This window comes from Lissotriton helveticus, chromosome 3_1 (genome assembly GCF_964261635.1).
Source record: "Lissotriton helveticus chromosome 3_1, aLisHel1.1, whole genome shotgun sequence".
Lineage (NCBI taxonomy): Eukaryota > Metazoa > Chordata > Amphibia > Caudata > Salamandridae > Lissotriton > Lissotriton helveticus.
In genome coordinates, this window is record NC_136061.1 from 1,244,123,549 (window position 1) to 1,244,145,683 (window position 22,135).

Sequence of the window (22,135 nt, forward strand, 5' to 3'; positions counted from 1 at the left end):
AGAAATGGATCGATATTATTGCAATACTTATAGCTAAGTAAAGTGCATACATTAAAAGCAATAGTATAAAATAATACTGTAAAAACATTGATATGGTTTCTAAGCCATAAGATGTTTTAAAATGAATAAAATATATTATACACATATACATTTGACTAAACGTACTCAACTGGTGTTTCTAAATACGCCTACCCCGTGTACCTGACCTAAGCCTAATACGTGGGTGGGAATAGAAAGTTACAGTTTAAGTTAAGTATGTTTTTGCCAAGTAAATAACTAAAGAATTCTCTGTGAGGGGTTATTCAGTTCTGTACCTGGAATCTAGGTTGAATGAGGGATGGTATCTCTCTCTCTGGTCTCGATATTCCAGGCTGCCTGCGAGGGGCTACCCGGAAGCGCCGGTGCTGGATCTCTCGGCAGGAGAAATCAGCGCGTCTCGTTCTCAGCGCGTCAGGAAGGCGGGGCTGTGCCAGCGGGGTCTGCTCTGCTCTGGGCTTCGGCAAGTATGGCTGCTCCGTCTCGTCACCACCGCGTGTGTTTGCATAGGGCAATATCGGTAATATTTATACCTTTAAGGTGCCGAGATTGACGTAAGGATGGACATAGATACGTCAATAAGGATGTCATACGACTTGCTCGTTAGCACATTCTTTTGCTGAAGTTCTCGGTGAAATCAAAACAATGGCCGCAGGGTTTTGCCCAGGTTGTCATAGGTTTGATTTGTTATGAGAACTCCGTATGCCTTATCAGGGGCTGGAGGAATATCGCTTGTCTAATTAGATCGCAAGCGTTATGACCTAATCAGATAACACGTTCCTGTGCCGTAGTGTGACTGCGTCAGATAACGGTATCTGCATCATGGGGGTTTTCTGCCTCATGGGCTGACTGTTAGTTAACTTGTTGGTTTGTTTAACCAGAATAGGGTCAGGAATAGGGGGATCGATTCAGAACCTATAGGAATACATCACAGCATCTTCTCATCACTGGTGGAAAAACAGGTTTAGATTAGTACTCATTCGATTGAGGAGGACAATAGCTTCAGATTTTGAAATATTAAAAGCTTTTGTTCTAGTGTTTCCAGAGAACAGTGAAGTTTTCACAGTACTAGGTCAAGGAGAAACGAAGTAATAATTGTGTATAATAACAAGAGTATCGTGAAGAGGACTATCACAGGAATCTTCAGATTCAGGAGAGGAAATAAGATTCAAGCATGTTCTGCTCTCCATATTTCATATGAGTTACTATAAAATGTATGGTTCTCAATGGCAAGCAATGCACAGAATGCTCCGCCACCAGGCACCTCTGCTGAAAATGTTTGGAATTGGAGCAGACAACTCTTAAAGCGCAGTGTGGCACAGTATTTCTATGTTCAATGGCACAAAGGAGGTTTTGAAGGGTAAGCTTCCATTTCTGCTTGTTGTAGGTCATTTAAAAAGGGCTTACTTTTGGATTGAAGGGAACTGGCAGCATGAGGTTGTTGATGGAAGGGAGATACCAGACATTGCATATCGGAAGGCCCCTTGACATGTCCCCAAATAAAGGACAAGTTAATCCAAAACTGCTGTAAAGGGTTCACACTTGAAATTTATTTAGGGTGGGGAAAACTGAATTTGTAAGCAGTTTGAGTCAGACAAAGATGCTTACTCTATAAATTCAATAAATATGCAAATGTTTTTGTCTGGGTTGTTGCTTCAATTGCAGCATGTCAGACTTAACTTAGAAGTGTCAATCAGCATTAAGAGTGTGAGTTATAGTAACTCAGTGTGAGAAAGTGGCTCTATATATGCTGGACAGGAGTAAGGTACAGTGTGTATAGAGTTCACAAATTTATTTATTTATTTATGGGATTTTTAATGCGCAACTAATACCCTAGGGTGTCTAGGCGCAATGAGATGCTCTAAGATACACAGAATTCAGAACAGGAACTTATTGATTAAATAACCAAGTTTTCAGGGCCTTACGGAAGGCAATGAGTGTTGGTGCTGTTTTAATATACAAGGGGAGTGTGTTCCACAGTATGGGGGTCGCTACCAGGAAGCGTCTATCTCCCCATGTGGCCGTTCTTGTTCGGGGAACATGCAATAGGTGGCTTGCTGCTGATCTTAGATTCTTTCCAGGTATGTACACCTGAAAAGCTTCCTGTAAGAACTTTGGTCCAGTCTGATGAATGGCCTTACAGGCGATGCAGAGAGCCTTGAATTTGATTCTGCTCTCCACTCTTAGCCAATGTAGATGGCGTATGGCTGCTGAAGTAGAGTGTCGCCAAGGAATATTAAACAGAATCCGTGCTGCCATATTTTGCACGGACTGTAGTTTGTTCAGGATGTATTTGTGAGTGCCAAGGAAGAGGGCGTTTCCATAATCCAGCTTCGAAAACACTAAGGTGGTGATCAGTGTTTTCCCTGCCGAAGCGGGTAGATCCCAGAGGTATAACAGAGGTTAAAGCCAGGTGCGACCTTACTCTCTAAAGTGGTAGCTTGGTCTAGCAGTAAGGCAGTACCAGAGGACAGTGTAAAGCATTTGTTGTACACACTCAGTCAGCAAAAGGTTTCGCACACTCAAAGACTGAACTCCAGGCCAATTGCTTTTATATCAAAAGATCTAGGGCCAGATGTAGGTAGGCTTTTACCGGTCAGTAACGGCCGATTTCGGCCGTTACCGTCCGGCAAATGGCTTTTCGGTATGTAGGGGCACTATTTTACAGAGTCGGTAAATTTACCGGCTCTGTAAAATACCGAATCGGTATTTTTACCGATTCGGTAAATCTGATATGTAGGTGGGACTCTTCAGAGTCCTAAAAGCCTTACCGAATCGGTATTTTACCATCAAATCCTATTTGATGGTAAAATACCGATTCCGGTGTGCATGCACATGTGTGCATGCACACCTATGCCATATGACAGGCAGACCTGCCCTTAGGGCATGTATGCCTGCCACATGGCACCCGAGCCTCTTTGGGGGGGGGCCAGAGGGTGTCAAAGTGACACCCCCTGCACCCTTGTGAAATTCGGTATTTACTGATTCGGTAAATACCGAATCGGTAATGCCCATTCATTCCTTTGGGCTTCAAAGCCCATAGGAATGAATGGGCATTACCGATCGGTATTTACCGAATCGGTAAATACCGAATTTCTCCGATTCGGTATTCCAGCACATCTGGAATACCTACATACCCACCCCTCTGATTTACCGATTCTTAATTACCGAATCTGTAAAATTCCGTAATTAAGAATCGGTAAATCAATCCTACCTACATCTAGCCCCTAGTTTATTTCTAGAACCAACAGGCATCAAAAATATACTGCTCTCAATATGAGAGGTCTCAGATGAGTACTTTGCAGAAAGGCAATAAACGTTGTAAAGATAATAGGTACAGGGGTTGCAGTAGGCAGCACAATTCTACACACAATTTAGCATTGAGCTCAATGGATTCTCTTATATAAACACAGGTGATAACTTCGTAGATTACTTTGGTAATTCCAGGACTGGCTCCTAGGTTCAGTCCTGGGGTCTAAGCTGGAAACAGTTTAGCGAAAACGTTTTAGGTATTGTGGTGATTTTCAGGAATAAAAAGCTTTTTTTAAAGTTCCCACTTAGAAACTTTTCAACAGAAATCTGGCAACGTTATCCAATGGGAGAAAATTCAGGTTGCAGGTAAAGTACGATCTTGTTACTTTTGTAATCCAGTACTGGTCTCCTGGGGCCAGCACTGGGGTCTCAACTCAAAACAGGTAAGTAATTACGTTTCAGTATTTCGTATGATTTTTAAAGAATATTTCTAGTTTTCAAAAGTAGACAGAAGAAATTTCATAAAAAAGCAGACAATGGATTCCTATGGAGAAAATACAAGTTACTAATAAATCCGTTGGGGATTACTTTTGCGTTTCAGTACTGGGCTGCAAGGTACAGTACTGGCTCCTCTCCTGATCACAGGTGAGGAATTCAGAAGATTTTATATGAATATTTAAAGTTTTCAAAAGTAGACAAGATTTTTCGAGTCAAACCAGTCAATGTTATTCAATGGCAGGAAAGTGAGTTACCGGTTTCCTGGTGAGTACTCGACTGGTGAAGTTGTGGTTCTGGGCATAGACTCAGGGGTCCCCCAGGGTCAGGTAGGTACAGTTGGTTCACCCTGAGCGGCGCAGGGGAGGCCTGATGCTAAGGTAGTTAGGCACAATGTTATCCAATGGGGGACGGGGGCCTCCGGTTGGTGGCTGCTGGCTAGCAGGCCACGCGGCTGTGGTAGCTGGGCTCCTGGTCACTTGCTCTGGGGAAAGGGGGAAGCAGGATAGGACAAAGGTGGCACGGCCAGCGGTACTCGGGCGGCTGAGTGCAGGGTGCTTTTGAGCCGTTGGGCGCTCAATGTTATCCAAAGGAAAAGGTCAAAAGGGAACAAAGGCTGCAGGCTCGGGGGCGGAGGCTCTCCAGGGGCGACCAGCACGTCGAGAGGTAAGTTGGGATCTGGGAGCACAGGTAGGTAACCCAAAGGGAGGCACAGGAGGCTGTAGGGCGCCGGGTGCAGGGGTATCTTTGGGTGTCGGAAAAGCTTACCCTCCGCTGGTCGCAGTTGGGGAGGGGGGGCCCTGGTACTGAGTCGGCAGGCGCTGTCTGGTTCGTCGAGGGGGGTCTTTGGGCACTGGATTTCGGGTCCCAGTCGCCGGGCGAACGTCCTCATGGTCTTGGATCACTCGGGCACGGGCCGGGCAGGTGCAGAGTGGGCTGGTCCGGAGCTTCTTGGCTGGCACCAGGGGGGTTGCTGCAGCAGAGCCTCTGGTGATGGGAGTCCCAGTCTTTAAGAGGGTCAAGGCAGGCAAGTCCTCTGGGTGTCCCATGGTTGCTGGGATTTAGGCAGGAGCAGGTCCCAGGATCGACAGGCCGGTAGGGCTGGGGCCAAGTCAGTTGTTGTCGTCTTGTTAGCAGGTGCGCAGCGTGTCGTCTTCTTCTTGATCTTTCGGTATCGGGATCTGAGGAAGGAAGGTTCAGGGAGCCCCTAAATACTGAATTTAGGGGCGTTACAGGTAGGGCAGGGACCAATATGTCCCTGGGGTGGGTACACCCCTAGCCTGCTCCTCTCCTGTGGGGGGGGTGGCAGGAGCCTAGCTGGGATAGCCCATCTTCAAGATGGCCGGAGCCCGGGGTCGTGCTTCACCTAGTCTCCTCCACCTGAGGGGTGGGGTAGGCACAGGCTGGCACACCCCCCTTCCTGACGTAGTTTTTCCCACCAGTCTTCCCGCCAGAGTGGGGGTCAGAACTGGTGGGGGCCAGTTGCTGGGTACAGCCAATGGTCTGGAGAAGGTCACAGAGGCGCCTTTGAAGCTTCCCCCTGCCTATCCTGGGGGAGGAGACCTAGCACCTTGCCCAGGATGTGCGTTGTTGCAGGCCCAGGAGAGCGGGGGCTCTCCACCCAGGGGTCCAGCAACATGTCAGCTGTGTGGCAGCCTCTGCAGCCACTCAGCCCAGACATGTTTTGTAAGTTAGGTTTTCAGAGGGCATCTCTAAGATGCCCTCGGGTGCATTTTACATTAAATCCCACACTGGCATCAGTGCGGGTTTAATGTGCTGAGAAGTTTGGTACCAAACTTGTCAGTCTTCAGTGTAGCCATTATGGTGCTGTGGAGTTCATAATGACAACCTCCCAGCACCATTTACTCTTAATGGCATCACTGCACTTACAGTGCCCAGGAATGGCCCTGGGTACTGTAGGGGCACAGGGCTCATGCACCTGTGCCACACCTGTGGCCTAGGGCACCCAGCTAGAGGGGTGACTGAAGTATGCCAGGGCAGTGGGTTCTGTGGGCATGGCACACAGGGTCGTGTGCCATGTCGAGACTTGGTTTAGCTCTGTACCTAGACACTCATCCTGCAAAGGCAGTGTGTGGGTGTCAGGGTACAGGGCCCCTGAGGGTGGCATAATAAGTGCTGCAGTCCTCAGGGGTCTTCTCTGGTCACCATGCCCTGGGTACCTAGGGTACCATTTACTAGGGTCTGAAAGGTGGCCAGAGATGCCAATTGGGTTTTAGTTTTAACACAGCTTTTAGGGAAGGAATACATACCCTGTGTACCTGGTTGTCAGGGACCCAGGGAACACTAAGTCAAAGCACATCAGCAGTTCAGAAAAAAAGTGGGGGCATACCAGTGCAAGAAAGATGGTAGTTTCTCACACTCTGCTAAAAGTGTAAAACTGTGGGTAGAAAGGCAGATTCTTCAATGTAAAGTGGGTTAGAAGCAGATTATCACACTGTATAGAAGCAGAGGCTGTTGAGGATCTGGGTGTTATCACTGTAACTAGGGGTTAACCAGGGGAACAGGTGGTTCATTGCACTGTAATGGGGTTGTTTTTTTTCTTGAGAAAGGGGTGTGGGGGAAGGCAGTAAAAGGCCTCTGTAAAAGTGTGCAAGTCAGGTACATGGGAAGGTAATGCCAGTGAAAAGAAATAGAAGGGGGAGGCTGTTTATTCCACAGTAAATGGTGCAAACCAATTGAAGAGGTAAACTCTTCCATTGTGAAGAGGTGTTAACCCAAGAACTAGGCTAATTCTTCAGCATATAACTGGCACTCAAATGTTACACAGGTTACATGTTGTAAGGATCAAGTATCTAAATCTACAACAATATTTGGAAATGTATTTGGTCATGCTGCTTCCAAGTGGTGCAAGAAAATACTTAGGTCAGTTGCTATGACAGACTGTAGAGGGATAGGCAGCATCCAGCCATGTAGAGCTTTAGCATTAAGCACAAGGTTTTGAGGACCAATATTTCTACCAGAGAGCAAATATGGAACCTCCAGCACCAGGATTACGTGATCATAGAAGAATTGCCTTACAATATTCAATGGAAAATAGTTATAGGCTCTTTGAAATTCTAGTAAAACCATCTATTAATTACAGTGCTAATGAAATTACAATACCCAATATCTGAAGTCATAACAGAAAAGGACCAATGTGATCTGCTGCAAGAGTTAAAAATGTAGGTAACAGTGGTGTACATACAGGTGGTACAAGACTCCCAGAGCTGAAATTAATATTGCTGGAAAGTTTATAAACAAAGATCTGCTAATTACTAGTCATGTGCAGTCTTTTGGTTGTCTAAGTGTACTGTAGCAGGCTGTGTTCCTAAAAAAAATATAAATCTAGTTAGCAAGCACTTGCTCGGTTTCATAACCACAATTCAATCCTTGAGGAAAATAATAAAAAAAAACTGAGCATATCAGTGTTTAACAGGTCCTCAAAATAAAGAAAAACACTAAACTGTCAAAAGGTTCTTTAAAGGCTAAGCTAAAACCAAGCATCAACCAGAAGAGTCAACCACAGACAGTGAACACACAAACTGCAGCGAAGAGCGTCCCATGCACCAAATGAGGATACGAGGTGCAGTAATTTACAACCAGCAGATGGATCTCACTGATCCTCTCTCGAACCTAATTTTAAAGCACTCAAATCATCAAAATCCCAAAATACAAAATCTGATAAACGAGGACCAATAATATACACACAATATCAAATGATTAATCTTTTTACAAGGTTGAGAAGGATAAGAGTTTAGTAACGAATTTGGTGAGATGAAGAATATTACATTCTTCATTCAGCTAAGGAATAGAAAGGAAGGGAGGAAGTGGATGCTGTATGAGATGAACGAACAAGTTATGTTAAAGGTGATTGAGAAGGCATGGACTAAACATCGTTTGATAAATGCAAAGAAGTACACCATTCAAGAAGATGATTACTATACTACTGCACCAGAAGGTTATCAGTTATGGGAGTATATGTTGCCTGGAAGCCCAGGGGACATTTTTCATAATTAACCAAGGGACAGGATATCTGTGTGTTTCTTCCTAGAGACAACGTTTATTTAACCAAACACCACTCAGCCACAGAAGGTAAATAAAAATATTTTTAAAAACGATCATTTACGTGGTTAAAAACACATTTTCTTAATACCAAGATGGTAGCTTCAACCCTTGGAACCCACATGTTTAAGCCCGTCTTACCTTCCTAAAGGGTCTTGAGACGTGGCTCCTCAATTGGAATTCTGCAGGCAAGTGAAAGGCTCCTCCATCTCCCCCCTCTTCCTCTCCTCTCTGGTTGGCAAAAAGTAAAATCAATGTCCTAGCGCTTAGAAGCCAAAGAGGCGTGGAATTTTGCAATATATATAAAAAGTTAATTCTTATAAAAGTTGACTACTAACTCTATGGTGGCCTGTGTACAGTAGAACCTTTGTGCAAAAGGAAGCATCACTAACCAATCACCATGAAAAGACAAAGTGCCCAATTTAGACAGACTAATCAACGTTAAGCCAATACATTACTCACTATTCCAAAATCCAGTTATGCACAGAACCACAAACCAGAGCAGCTTATCATTACCAAATTAATCTCAAACACAAGGAAAAAGTGTTAACTTAATGCTGAAAGCACATATTAAAATGAATGTATTAAGGCAGCGCTAAATAGAAGAATGTTAAACATGGAATTGTATTAAAGTACCTTCTAATACTACTAACCACTGTTGGGAAGGTTTTGGCTTTATGTTTTCTTTTCTTGGAAAATAATTATCCAAACATGCATTAATAGTACTGAATGTAGGAGGAGCTCAACAAAGCATAGTTACGAGAGCAATTGAGAAAGTTTACTCAAGAGGCAAGGTGCACATTTTTCCAAACCAGAGCTCTGATGCTTAGCCAAGTCACAGAGGATGCCATGTACGAGAGGCAGAGCTGCTTACAGAAAAAAGTAATGCTCAATAATTTAGAGAGCACTCTTGTGTGCTGGTTTGATAAAACATGAACAAGATAAAGTAAATATAGGGATGCACGCTTCAATCAGTTAAGCAGTGTATAGATGAAGCAAACTAATGTGGATAGCAATTAAACACTCAACTGCATCTGAATTATACCCAAACATAAAAATAAGATAATGAAGGTATGCTGTCATATAACAATACACCTGCAAGTGAAATAAGTGAACATTTGTAGTGTGAATGTGCTCCATTCACACTACAAACCCTTTAAACACTGAAGTGGAAGAGAAGAATGTCTATTGTAAATACAATGCAAGATAGGTCACCAGGTTGATTTACAGCTAGCCAGTACCTCCTAGTAATACTTATTTTTCTTATCATGGGTTAGAAGTCATCATTACATATAACATAACGTGCATTTGTAAAGCACACGTTCACTCAAGGGTATCTTGGCACTGAATAATACATGTTTATTGGTGTTCACGGCACAAGTCAAAATGTATCATTTGAGCAGTCTAAGTCAGTTTGCTCTTCTGCTCTTATTTTGTTCTCCTGAAAAGCAACATAGTAAATAATGAAAAATACCTCATTGTACGTAAACAAAAAAGCCTCGAGTAAATTCACCGATATACCCCAATTGGTTTAGGCGATCTGGGCAGGTTACTGCAGAGTAGTACATCGTTATGCACAAAGCTGAGAGATGGGGCTGAGGGATGGGGCTGAGGAGTGTATAATGGAAAACTTCTGGTGATATGCATTCGTTCTGAGACACATTATAGTTACATAGACTTAAAAAAGCAGGGCAAGCCTGCAAATGTACATTTTTATCCAGCACACACAATCGAGAATAACCCTTACCGAATGTCAGTTTAATACTCTAGACAAATAAAGACAATTTTGGAGGAAGCACTCGATAGATCAAATGGCAACGGGTTTACTCGGTCCTTAGGTGTTCATTACAATATTGCATTTCATTACAATATTGCATTGCATTACAATATGAATGATGCATTTCTTAAATTACTAAAGCAAACTACACTAGGTAAGAACTCAGCACTTTAATAAGGTTAGATTTTCTGTATCAAGCTACAAAGGATAAACATATGGGCAAACTTTGAAAAATTGATTATGCCTATATTTTGCTCCCCAAAGAGAAAATATTTCTGGCGAGATGTGACTTGATGTGTGTAACAGTAAACCCCGGTATAAAGAGTCTTTCTAACACTAAGAGCGACAAGTCATACATCCTTTAAGAAGGAATGTCTTTGTACCTCAACTTATTTCTACAGCGTCTAGAAGAGTGGAAGGTTCCTGCCTTCTATTTTTTGCCAATCACATTTCTAGATTAAGTCTCAGTACCAGAAACTTGGTTAAAATTAGTAACATCCCTGTATACAAGAAGGGTGCGATGATTCTATCTAAAAATTATTAACTACATTCTTGGATCATACTCAAAACTGTTTGGGAAAAGGAGATAAAAGGAGATAAAGAGCTCTCTTCAGGAGACGTGGTATAAGTATACACAAGCTGCCAGACAATTACAAGCCCTGAAGCAAGTCTCGGAATAGCCCCCCCCCCCAAACATGTTCACCAACAAAAAGGTAAACTTACTATGGCCCTCTACATCTAGAGGCAGCATTGATTATAGTTGGCTGCTCCTGCAATCAGTTATGAGCAAGCACAACATCCCAAGGGAACATAAAGCTATGACACTTATACCTTGCAAACGTGGCACTTTGAGAATGTTCAGTCAGTTTTAGAGCCAATAGGTTGTTCTAAACATGCACACACTCCCCTGCCATCTCTATAAATGACTAAGTAGATACCGTGAACAATAGCACTTTTCCAAAATAGGAGGGCAACAATGTAATCTTATTCTCATCAATTTAATTGCTGTAATCACTCTTTTTTCCATTTTTTTCACTCGTCATAGATCGATGAATCGATGTGACCAGAATTGAAACATTGGCAATGGGGAAAGGAAGCCTCAGACAGTTGCCCTGAATAAGTCCCTTTAAGGTATGAAACGCGTTGGCGGGTCTTCCAAAGTAAAGTTATGTTTCGGGTTGAGTAATACATCTTGGGATAAAATAAGATTCTATGATTTACTAAGAGGTTGGGTGTACATAAGTGGAAGAAAGAGTGATTACAACTACTAAATAGACCTGGGAAATCATTTTAAATTATGCCCTTTTGCACAACGCACAGCAACAGTCTGCGTGGATTAAAAGCAAACAGCAATGAAGGCCACCTTGAGCTAATATAACCCAAGAATAAGGCCTGCAGAAGGCATGAGGATTAGGTAGTAAACACATGGAACAAATAAAATACCCTTAAAGAGGAGGGGCAGTGAATAATAGCTGTAGAGTGATCAATGGGTACAAGACGGCATAAAGGTGGTGTTGGTATATGCACTATAGAAATGTGCATGCATCCCACATGAATGCAGAAGACAGAGAACTTAAAGCAACATACAATGTAAGAGACTATTGTACAACAGTAGTTTTGGTTCAGATGAAGATACATTTGGATTGCCTTAAATGACGACGCAGATTTGGTATCTATCGGTAAGTCGTATGAGGGTCAGCTGACAATCAAGTTGTGAAGAATTAAGTTTAGCAAAACAAATATCGGTCTGGAAGTCAAAAAGAGGTCCAGGAATACAAACAATCGTTAAAAAAGAGCACACAAGACGTTAAAAATTAATAATGAAATCTATTCAGAGCAATACATATCTTGGAGATCAGCAGCATACGTAGATAATGTTATAAGTTTCAGAATAGTATGCATGCAAGAAAGTAGGTTTAGGTCACAAAAGCACTTTAAATTTTTAAAAACTGGAAACTTGTCTTTTAAAACGGTGTGCATCCATCCAGCTCCTAAATTGATTCACATTTGCTTTTGTTTCTACGTATTTCCCATTCCTCCTCAACTGCCTTTTTCTTGTGAATGTCACTTTCTTACATCTACATTTTATTAATGCCGTGCTTGAAAATCCCCAACTTGATAATACCTAACTTAACTTCTCTAACATTCTTCAATGTTTCTCATCCCCCTGCATCTTCACTCTTATTTGAATGCCAAGAGCTTTCGGTTTCATTTGTCTGCTATGGTGATGGCTGCTATGGTGATGGTTGACCATGTCCGACTTCCAATCTTTCCCAATTCCACGCTTAATTGGTGTACCCAGTAGTAAGAATGATTTACAAGTTACATTACATTGCCTATTTGAAATCTAAGCCACCTGCATACAAATCTGCTCTGAATGTAAATTGTTTGGACAACTAACTTTGTGTACTTGTACTACTGAAATGAAAAAAAGCAAAAATGTTCAAATGACTTAGGCATAGGCTCCTACAAAGACGAATCAAGATCATGTAGGAAGGGCAATCACACTAGACAACAGAAAACATCTTAACCAGTTCCGTGCTCGCGGGTGCTGCGAACGACAGTTGGCCGACGCAGCCCCGCCCACTATGTAGAACGCCCGCACCGCGGCAGAATGTCCCCTGCGGTAAACTGGTTAAAAATGACATATTATGGTCTCTTTGGTGGGGTCAACAAAACAACTCTTGCGGTGTCGGTTATTTTAGAATAAGCGTCTAAAAGAGGCACATTTCACCTACATAAACTATTGTATAGTAAATATCAAGGCATTAGTAACTGCGCCTGTGAGGATTCATCCAATTTTCTGAGGCTTACAGTGTACTCTCCTTAGATTCTATGTCCAATCGCCGATATTCATCTAGCATGAAGCACCTTCCCTCTATAACAGATCACGAGTCGCAGTAGGAAGTTTAGAACACATTGTTCAACAGCACAAGACGCTCCCAGTTTTCCAACTGGCAAGGGAATGTTTTAGGTTTTAAGTTGAAAGAGAATTGCCCACTCCTTCAAAGTCCCTTTGGATGTTAAGGGACCAACAGGTATGATCTAACAACCATTGTTACCTACTAGATGGAATTAAGGAGCCAGAGTTATATTGCAATCAGAGCTAAACTGCTAGAAAAAATCTTTTCAAAGGCTTTAATCATTAGCCACCAAGGTGAGAGGAGTTGCCCTGTAAATGGAATCATTGTTTTTCGTGTTATATTGGCAACCAAGACTACTTTTAGCCCGAGGACAACATGCTTCCTTTCGGTACCAAACGTTATGTGAATTACTGCTTTCTCCTCGATACTGTGAAAGAGTAGTTGATGAGATAAGCAAGGTGAAGCGGAGGTCTGAGCTCACCATTGCATTATATTTGAAATATTCTCTGAATAATGAGCTTTACACTGACTTTCAATACAAACGGCACGCAAATGGCCACAGGTCTTGAGCCACTGAAACTACCATGCTGTTAAATGACAAAGACAAAAGGGGAAAACACACGTCTGATCGAGAGATCCCTCTGAGGTAGAAACACCATGCATGTCAACGCCCACTACTAATGTAATGATTTTAGTTGAGGCACACTAACAGAGGCAAATGGTGAACCTACAATTAAAAATAAACAGTGTGCAAGTTAAAAAATGGCTGAAAAAAGGATGGCACATTTAATTGAATGTTAGATAAGAAATAGGGGCAGATTGTAAGGATGCATTCCTGCTCCATATACTAATAAGCTAAAAGAAACAGGAAATATGAAGACTGTATAAAGTCAGAATCATAGTTGACGAGATTTAACCTCTAGCTTTAAAAATAGGGGACATGTTAAACAAGTTACTTTCCTTAATGCTATTTCTGAAGGATACTCTAACCATCGATTCCAAAACTGAATATGTCCACCAGTCTGGATCTTGAGATTTTTTTGAAGCAGTGCTCTCGCACGCCACTAGGCAAGAGCGTGCTGGCTCCATACCGCCCTAGAAGTGAAAGAGCACAACAGCATATAAGCACCCTCGAAGTGCACTCATAGGTTATTGTCTTTTTCCTTTCTACAACGTTAAAATGTTGATACTGGTTACTGTACATTTAAACTCTACTTTTCCCTCAACTTAATCTATTTTGGTTGGCCAGGGACACAATACTCAAACAGCTTATGGCTTTCAATCCCAGTTTCTTCTTTCAAGGGGTTACCATAGTGGAGGGATGTACAATGTAGTTTTGTCAGTTAGCACGGTTGGGTTAAATGCAGTTGTGGCTTGGTGGAGTTGGGATATACATTTCATTGCTGGTGAAGCTGATGGCTTCCATTACCTCGTACTTACACTTGGGGACAAGACTTTGGTAATCTCCTGTTCTTGATTTGTCAAGTAGCACTCTAAATTCCCTATTGCATGCTTTTGTTTTCCCTACATAGGAAAAGTACAGTAAATATTTGTTGACCTGGAATGTTGGGTGCCTGGGGGCCATGTCTCAACGATGCAAAATATATAACAATCTTAAACACAGAGGGACAGACATACTCCAGCAAGAGACGCACCTGACCTCCATAGATGTTTTCACACTTGAGATGCAGATGGAAGGGACAAATCTGCCACACATTACTCAGCTTTTTTTGGGGGGAGGGGGTTCCTCCGATTTGAATTCTCTAGGGGTCCCATTTATTCTGATACAGTCCGACATTGATGAACAGGGTTGATATGTACTGCTCCCAACACTGATCAGTTCTCCTCTTTTTGATCAAATCCCTCCTTGCTTACAGCAATGGCTAGAAAGGCAGTTTATTTTCTTTTGGGGAGAGGGGGAGAGGTTGCAACACTAATTCAGTCTTAGATGCAGTGCTGGATATATATTTTCCTCCTCTCCCCGATACACCTGCAGCAGCTAGAGTAATGTAGGAGTTTGGAAATTGCATTGCTAACTGTGGACTAGTGGATATAAGGTGCATGACCCGCATGTTCATTTAGATACACTCCAGACTTTGCATTGCAACTGTGATGGTCAAGAGATGTGAACGGTCAAGAGATCTACAAATATGGAATCTACTTAACTTGCTCTGGATTGTGCGGTGTTGCTCTATCCCAGTGTAACACAAGAGTTGTTGTACACCTTGAAAAATATGCCATGCTAGTCGAAGGGATGCACTGCATATACCTTAAATCGTACTTGCTTCTACATCCTGAGACCAAGAAGACGGGGCATCTCCTGGAAAGGTTGGGCAGGCCAGACACTAGATGTGATCCTATCACCCAAGTGAGAGCCTCTGCTCACCATTTGGTCCAAGATCAGGATGGTATTATTATGCTACTCCATAATTACTAATTGGGGACTCCATGGAGCCCCAAGCATGCTTGGATAAGACAGCCAAATCACTTTCTTGGGACTTTTTAAAGTCTGTCCCTAGATTCTCAAAGAAGAAAGGGTTCAATGGGTGCCCCTATTCTATTCAGACTCCTCAGCACAGGTTAGTATTGGTAAAACTATCTCCTTATCGTAATGTATTTTTTGTGGAATGTGCCATGGATTACCCCCCCCCCCCCCGTTCGCTATCACCATAAAGCACTTCACATAGTTTACGTGACTTCACAATAATGACAGGGATATCCCATCAAGCGATGGCCCACATGTCATTTTGTATTAAGCAGATAACAGACCATGACATCCTGATCACAAGTGGCCATCTAGATGACTATGGATGGCTGTCTTCCAAGCCAATTAGTTTATAAGTTGTGTTTTCCCAATGAATACAGCTGTGAGTTTGGAGCCCTTTCTGCTAGCAGCTGGGGGAGCTTGGTTGGGTTACAGATGTACTTGCCTATCTGGGGGTCCAGATATACCACAATCTTTTTATTCTTGAATCCAGCAGCTAGGAATCAGAAATTGACCAGAACATTTTGGTAGGGCCTGCAATTATTTGTTATGGGTAGAACTGCTCTTCTGAAGATGGTCTACTGCTGAGGCAACATTATTTTAGCAACCTACCCCTGTGGACACCATCTCAGTGGTTCAGACAGCTGGAATTCGTGCTTCAAGATTCCATATGGGCTTCCAAAAGATATAGAACATTCATCAGGGTCCCATATCTTCCAAGATCAGAGCGCAGTTTGTGATGTCCCAACTTTGAAATGTACTGTGTTGTGGCTCAGACATAATGGCTCCCAAAATGACTCCGCAGGGGATACCTGCACAAACTGGGGCTGCTGGGTGACTAGGGGTGAACAGGTTGCTTGTCTTCTTGAACCCAAGTAGAAAATCCAATTACAGAATATATCAACTATATCCCTTGGAGGGGATGGTCAAGATTCCCTCTAGCAACTGCTCATTACTCCTTATATGCTACTACGATCCCCTGGATTCCCAGATGGCTAAGGTATCCATACTGCCGACGCCTTATCCGATGGACTGATGATATTGGGCTACTGACGGTGGGAGATCAATTTAAAAAATGGTGGAATCATTCCCATTGCATATTTGATATACAACTGGGGTCTCCCCTTGACTCAATTCTCAAAGTAAGCTCCCCTGGTTCACACTTTTCAACAAAACTGGAGAACTGGGCTTACTGAACCTAGTAGTTATGAAATCCTACAGCAGGGATGTGGAATTTCTAAAGCCCAGTGCCCAGTAGGACATGTTGTTTTGGGTCAAGGGCAACACGTTTTTATGTGTATTTTGTCTTTGGGATAAGTAGGTCCAATCCCCTGCAGCACAAACCCTTTGGTTGCCAGTTTGCAGTACCACATTATGGATCAGGGAAGAGCACTGTCTGCAGTTAAGGTAATATTTTTGTCCATATGTTAACGCTGTTCAAACTTGTATTCATGGTTCATTAATTGAAAGCCTTTAATATTAGGGTGAGCGCTCCAAGTAAATGTAAGCGCTGACTGCACTACGGACAGTGGTTCCAGTATAAACAAGCGTAAACACGTATACAAAGTTTAGCAATTTGAAGCTATGTTTAATGCTGCCAGAATGCTCTCAGATGTGATGCAAATATGTTCAGAAGCTTGAAAGTAAGATTGATTATTCTCTGCTTTCAAAATAAAATGTTGATAAAAAAAATTAAAGCAGGAGAAAAAAAAACTTTTTGCTAAACTACTGTATCAGGTACTGTTTCTTTGCAGCATCATTTATTAACATGTGTTGATGCATGCTAGTATTTCCCAAAAATATCCCTAATGGAAAATCAGTGTAACTAGTTTCAGTAAGGTTATGTGAAACAAACATTAACAAACATTGATAAAGCCAGTAAGTCTGAAATTGGTGGTCATCTTTTTAGTTTTGTCAATGTGTGACCTGTTTTGGCATGGTTTTTGTAAAACCTTATTTGAGTGGCAGCTGCCAGGCCCTCACCATTATACCAAACATTAGGAAATACAAATATTGTTTTTGCTCTTAAAAAGCGCGCGAGCGAGAGAATTTTAATTAATGCAAAAGGTTCATGGTCAAAGCCAGACCGAATTAGGGGTCCAATTATTAAAGAGAGTCTCAAATGCGCACCCATGGTATATGTCCTTGCCATTAAGTAAAGCTATACAGCTTTCGTGTATTCACAAGAATTTACAAAAGGGCAAGAAATAGTACTCCTAGAAAATATTTTGGCATGAGCAAATGTGCATGTGTAGATTTGTTCATGCGAAATAATCTGACTGTTTGCAAGTTCAATTTCCCTCCAACCACTTTTTTTCCCAACTCTGGAAGAAGGTTTACGTCTGCCATTGTCAAGAGTAAATTTCCAACATTTCTCAGTATTGCAAAAGATTAGAGAAGGTTTGATCAAAACCCTTAAAACATGCAACTTAGTAGGTTTGCAAAGACTCAAAAGGGCACTCTAACCCTGGAACTATTGCTTACCACTACCTTCAGCCCCAGTATGTAGATCTGCCGAAATGTGGCAACATAAGGGGATTGCAAGTATTCTCTAACTCTACTATAGTATGGGCCCTGGCATAATCAGAGAGGCTGTATCAGAGCTCTTATATTTGCTACCATAATTTGTCACCGTATTATATTGCACAAAAGGGACAAGTGGAATTTGTTACAGGACTAGTAGATTTATGAAGAAGTGTGGCTCACTGGTTAGAGGAGGCAGACCCTGAAGCAGAGGTCAGACCCGGGACCAGGGTTCAATTCCCGACGCGGCAGGGTCTTGAGCCCAAATATCCACGGACTTGATAATTCTCGTTTCGGTGCCTACTCGAATCACGGGTTCACACTCTGCAGCTCTGGGCATTAGCCTGCTTAATCTCCACTACGGCCCTCCCGCGGCAGGATGCCTGGCTTTCACCTTGGGGATGCCCATTACGGGTATCTCACAGGGAAAAGCCAGGACGGGTTCCCAAGGCAAGCGCCGAGATGCCTACGGGTAATCGAGCGCTATATAAGACCGCATAATAATAATAATAATAATAATAATAATAATAATAATAACCTGCCCCAAGGACAAGTAGATATTTTTTATTAAATTCCACACCCCTGCTACAGTCAATTTTACAAAGGGAAATATCCAACTTTCCATGTCCTGCCTTTTTAAAATCCTTACTGATGATGATTAAACTCCTCACAGAGAAGTGGGAACAACATTTACAGAAACTCTTTTCTGACAAGGGCTGGGTTATAGCTCTGATGTGTAAAGGTTTAATTTCTCCTAATGTGAGATTTATGTATTCCCATTTCAATTATTTGCACAGGACAGACATGACCATAGAAACAGCTGAACTTTATTAGAGGCTCTGATGACATCCATTGCCCTAACTGTAACTTTGATTACTACATTCTCCATATGTATGGGTATGCTCATCTGCCCAAATGTTTTGGACCAGCGTAACAGATTGGCTGCCTAGGGATAACTTAATAGGGAGGCATTACACACATGGTGTGTGCCTACTGGGACACTTATAAAGAAGCGTAAGAAAGCTGTGAACTTTCTTTGCAGTTTCAAGCCAGAGACACATGTTTCCAACAATAATTTATTAGTGCATGCTGTTATGCTTGCATCTCTGTTTTGTACACTATTGTTTGAAGATGTTCCCATCATGTAATTTCAAGTAAACCACTTTGATAAACAGTATTGTTTTTAAACGTGTGTGCACATATACACATAGTAGGTGACCTAATCAATTTTTGATCTATTACTTTATAAATCCCTTGTTTTCAGTTATCCACTACCTAACAATATGATAATGTAATGGTACATTACAAAGAAAAGAAACCTGTGACTGTGCTAGAAAATACAAAAATAACCTCAGCGCACTGCTCGGTGTGAAGGTTCAGGTATTACTTTGATTTACAATTTGTTTATCAATACATTAGAGAAATCACCAGGCCGACCTCTGGACTAACAGCCAAACTAATGCGGAATAAAGTTAAGACAATGGGCTTGTTGCTGTTTACTGGTTGCAAGTAGAAGCTCTTTCACACTTATTTCTACAGTCAAAATAAACTGTACAGCCAATAGAGATGCCACAGATCAAAAATGGCTCCACTGAGGATGATATTTAATTTACATAACCTTCTTTTGTTGAACGGAGTTCTCTCACTGTTCGGACATGCAGACTGGAGCATGCACCTTAATAGAATAAAGATTAAACACCTAGAATCCAGAAAAGCAACAGATTCAGACTGTTGCCACTCATGAGTTAACTACCTCCCAGATACAACTCTGGTTTTAATATGCAGTTAGTGAAATCACTTGTCCCTTTCTTAATGGTACTCCAAGTGCAAAATGCATCAGCTTCACAAGAGGTAACACTGAATCCACACTCATTTTCCACTGACAAGGTTCCCATGTTATACTTTCCCTCATCCATATCAGTCTCTGGATCTATGGCCACAAATTTTCAGCCCATAAAGATATGCCAATTTACCCACACTAGAGTTGCCCCTATCCCTTCCACTCAACTGATTCAATTAACCTATTTTAACTGCAACTGCCTGCTTTCCATAACCATAGGCCATATCTCACATGGAGGCCTCTCTGCCCAACCCTTCAGGCCTGGAAATTGCATGCATGATCTTGGATCTCAATCTTGCCTCCTTATCAACTAACCTACAAATCCCCAGGAAGGGCAGGAACCCCAGTCACCCCTCAAATACCAGCCTTCTCAGATACCTTTAAATCTGAACCTATAGAGCCAGGATCATTAACTCTTAGTTCCACTATACAGTTCGGTCCACTACCTGAAATCTGTCATCAATTAATGGCCTGACACTTCCCCATCCACAAACAGTGGTGACATGTAATGCTTGATAGCACTAAAGTACAATATAAACATGTGTCGACCCCCGCCCTCAAATTCCACATAATCCTGTATATGGTCCATATAGTAACAATGTTGTCCTAAATACTGATGATCTAATGTACAGAGCATGATTGGAATGTCCTAATAGGATTATGAGGGAATTCAGGGGTACAAGACACATGTGCCCTCAAGTCCTAGCTATTGTTTCTCCTAATGGTAAAACATAAAGGTCCCTGAACAACATAGGAGTAAGACTTAACTTTTGTTGTTAGGACAGAAACAGGCACATCTGTTCTACTCTGATAGCCGTGCCTAATTTGTTCATGCACTGTGAGGGTTTATATTTAACAGGGACACAACAGAAATCCCCCTTGTCACCTGAGGGAAGGGGTCTGGTCTATGGTATGGGAAGTTGCCCCTTTTAAGATTGCAGTCAAGTCTATTAAAGATTTGGTGGTCCACAGGACTGCAAGGGTATATGGTTTGTTTATAATTACCATACCCTAGTAAATTGAGGGAAGTTAGAATGAACCTTCCTTTTGGGACCGGAAGTTGAGTTCTAGATGTGCTAAATGGAATGTTACTAAAGTGGGAGTAGCCCAGAAAAAGAGGCCATTTGTGTCCTGTTGAAGACCCCGATGGAATTGAGGGGGCTTGGTTTATCAGGACTATTAGTATATTACAAGGCACGCAGCTGTACTTTGATGAAAGAACCCAAAGAACAAAATCAACTGAACAATGGGAGCACTATGGCCCAGGTGACCGCGGCTGATAGGGACATTTGAGACATCTTTTTGGGTCCTAAACAGATACACACTTTCCACTCACTACAGTAGCTGAGTTACCAGAACAATCATTGGTGCTGGAACAATTTTCAGAGTAGGGGTGCTGTGATCAATGTTAAGTCACTGAAGTGAAAGGGATTGTAAAAAATCTAAGCGTTGCACAAAGAACAAATCTAGCAAATGAAGCCATTCAACAGGAGAGTGATAACAGTGTGGAATGTAACTGGTGGTGCATTTTGGAGTACAATGTTGCAAATATTTTACTAAAGCATTGTGTGGAAATGCACTGTCATTTACAGACCGCCACTGTTCATTCAAATTTGCCATTCACTTTGAACAGTATATATATATATATATATATATATATATATATATATATATATATATATATATATATATATATATATATATATATATATATATATATTACCTACTGGCGACCGCCAGTAGGTATATATAGTTAGGATTTTTTCACTATGGGATTTTTGAAAATTCTATGTCTAATAACTTTGGTGTTTGTGGACGGAATTGGCTGAAATTTTCTGGAAAATGGAACATTTGGTTTCTGAGCAGCCCTTGAAAATTTGGGGGGGGTTCGTCAAGGGGGGGCCGAGAAAAAAGGGGGGTCCCAAAACGTGTTTTTAACATTGAGTTTTCCATAGGGCGGTTGGCCTCACTTTTAGCCCGAACGGCTGAATGGATTTGCACGAAACTTGGCAAAATTGTAGGGACTGGTAGCCCGATGTGCCTTTTGTAGGTCTCAATATATGTGCTCCAGTGGATTTTGAGAAATTAACGTTTAAAAAAAGATGTATATCTGTAAGCGCGCTCCGGTCCGCGCCCCGGTTCGCGGACCGGGGCGCGTACCGGAACTTCGCGTAGCGAAGCTGATTGGCTCTCCGGTGTCTGTCAACATTCTAAACAGTCCGTAGCGGCCGCCATCTTGTCTCTCGGTAGGATTGAGAGACAAGAGGAGGCCAAAACAAAGGGGGAAATGACCATAAGGGGGCATAGTAGATCCTCCCTGACCCCCTAGGTTTAATGTGGAGGCTTTAAAAGGGCCCCGCGGGGCAAAAAAAATAAAAAAAAAATTTGTTTTTTTTGCGTGGGTAGCGCCCGGTACGCGAACCGGGAAGCGTTCTGGGCCGCGTACTACAATGAAAAAAGAATGAGAGACTTTTCAAATGCAGTATGTTAATTGATTGTTGGTTTTGTTGATTATTTTTTATTTTCTTTATTTAAGCATTTTTTTTATTGTGATTGTGTTTCATAATTTATTAAACTTTCTAACATTTCATTGTCAGAAATTTCATAATTATCATGGAATATACATTGTAGTCTCTGAGGGTGTAAAATGTCCTCATTTGCAAGGAGGTTATCTATTGCTTGTACACATTGCAGTAGTTCATTGTCCCAAGTTTCATCGAAAAATTCAATGTCAATTTGATCAATTGTATCAATCAATTCTTGGCTGCTCTCTTGCAGGTCCATTTCAAAAGAAACTTGGT

At 42.0% G+C, this 22,135-nt stretch overlaps 1 protein-coding gene across 12 annotated transcripts in view; it reads right to left on the bottom strand.

The window, feature by feature from the left end:
* The window catches only part of PUM1 (pumilio RNA binding family member 1), a 993,892-nt gene that overhangs the window by 738,952 nt on the left and 232,805 nt on the right, over window positions 1–22,135 (bottom strand). For 5 of the 12 annotated variants that reach the window (XM_078681891.1, XM_078681883.1, XM_078681886.1 and 2 more), the window contains exon 4: window positions 7,987–8,076. The exons of the other annotated variants lie outside the window; for them this stretch is intronic. In XM_078681891.1, coding sequence (XP_078538017.1) covers window positions 7,987–8,076 — 90 coding nt within the window. The remainder of the gene's footprint in view (window positions 1–7,986; window positions 8,077–22,135) is intronic. 12 annotated transcript variants of the gene reach the window in all.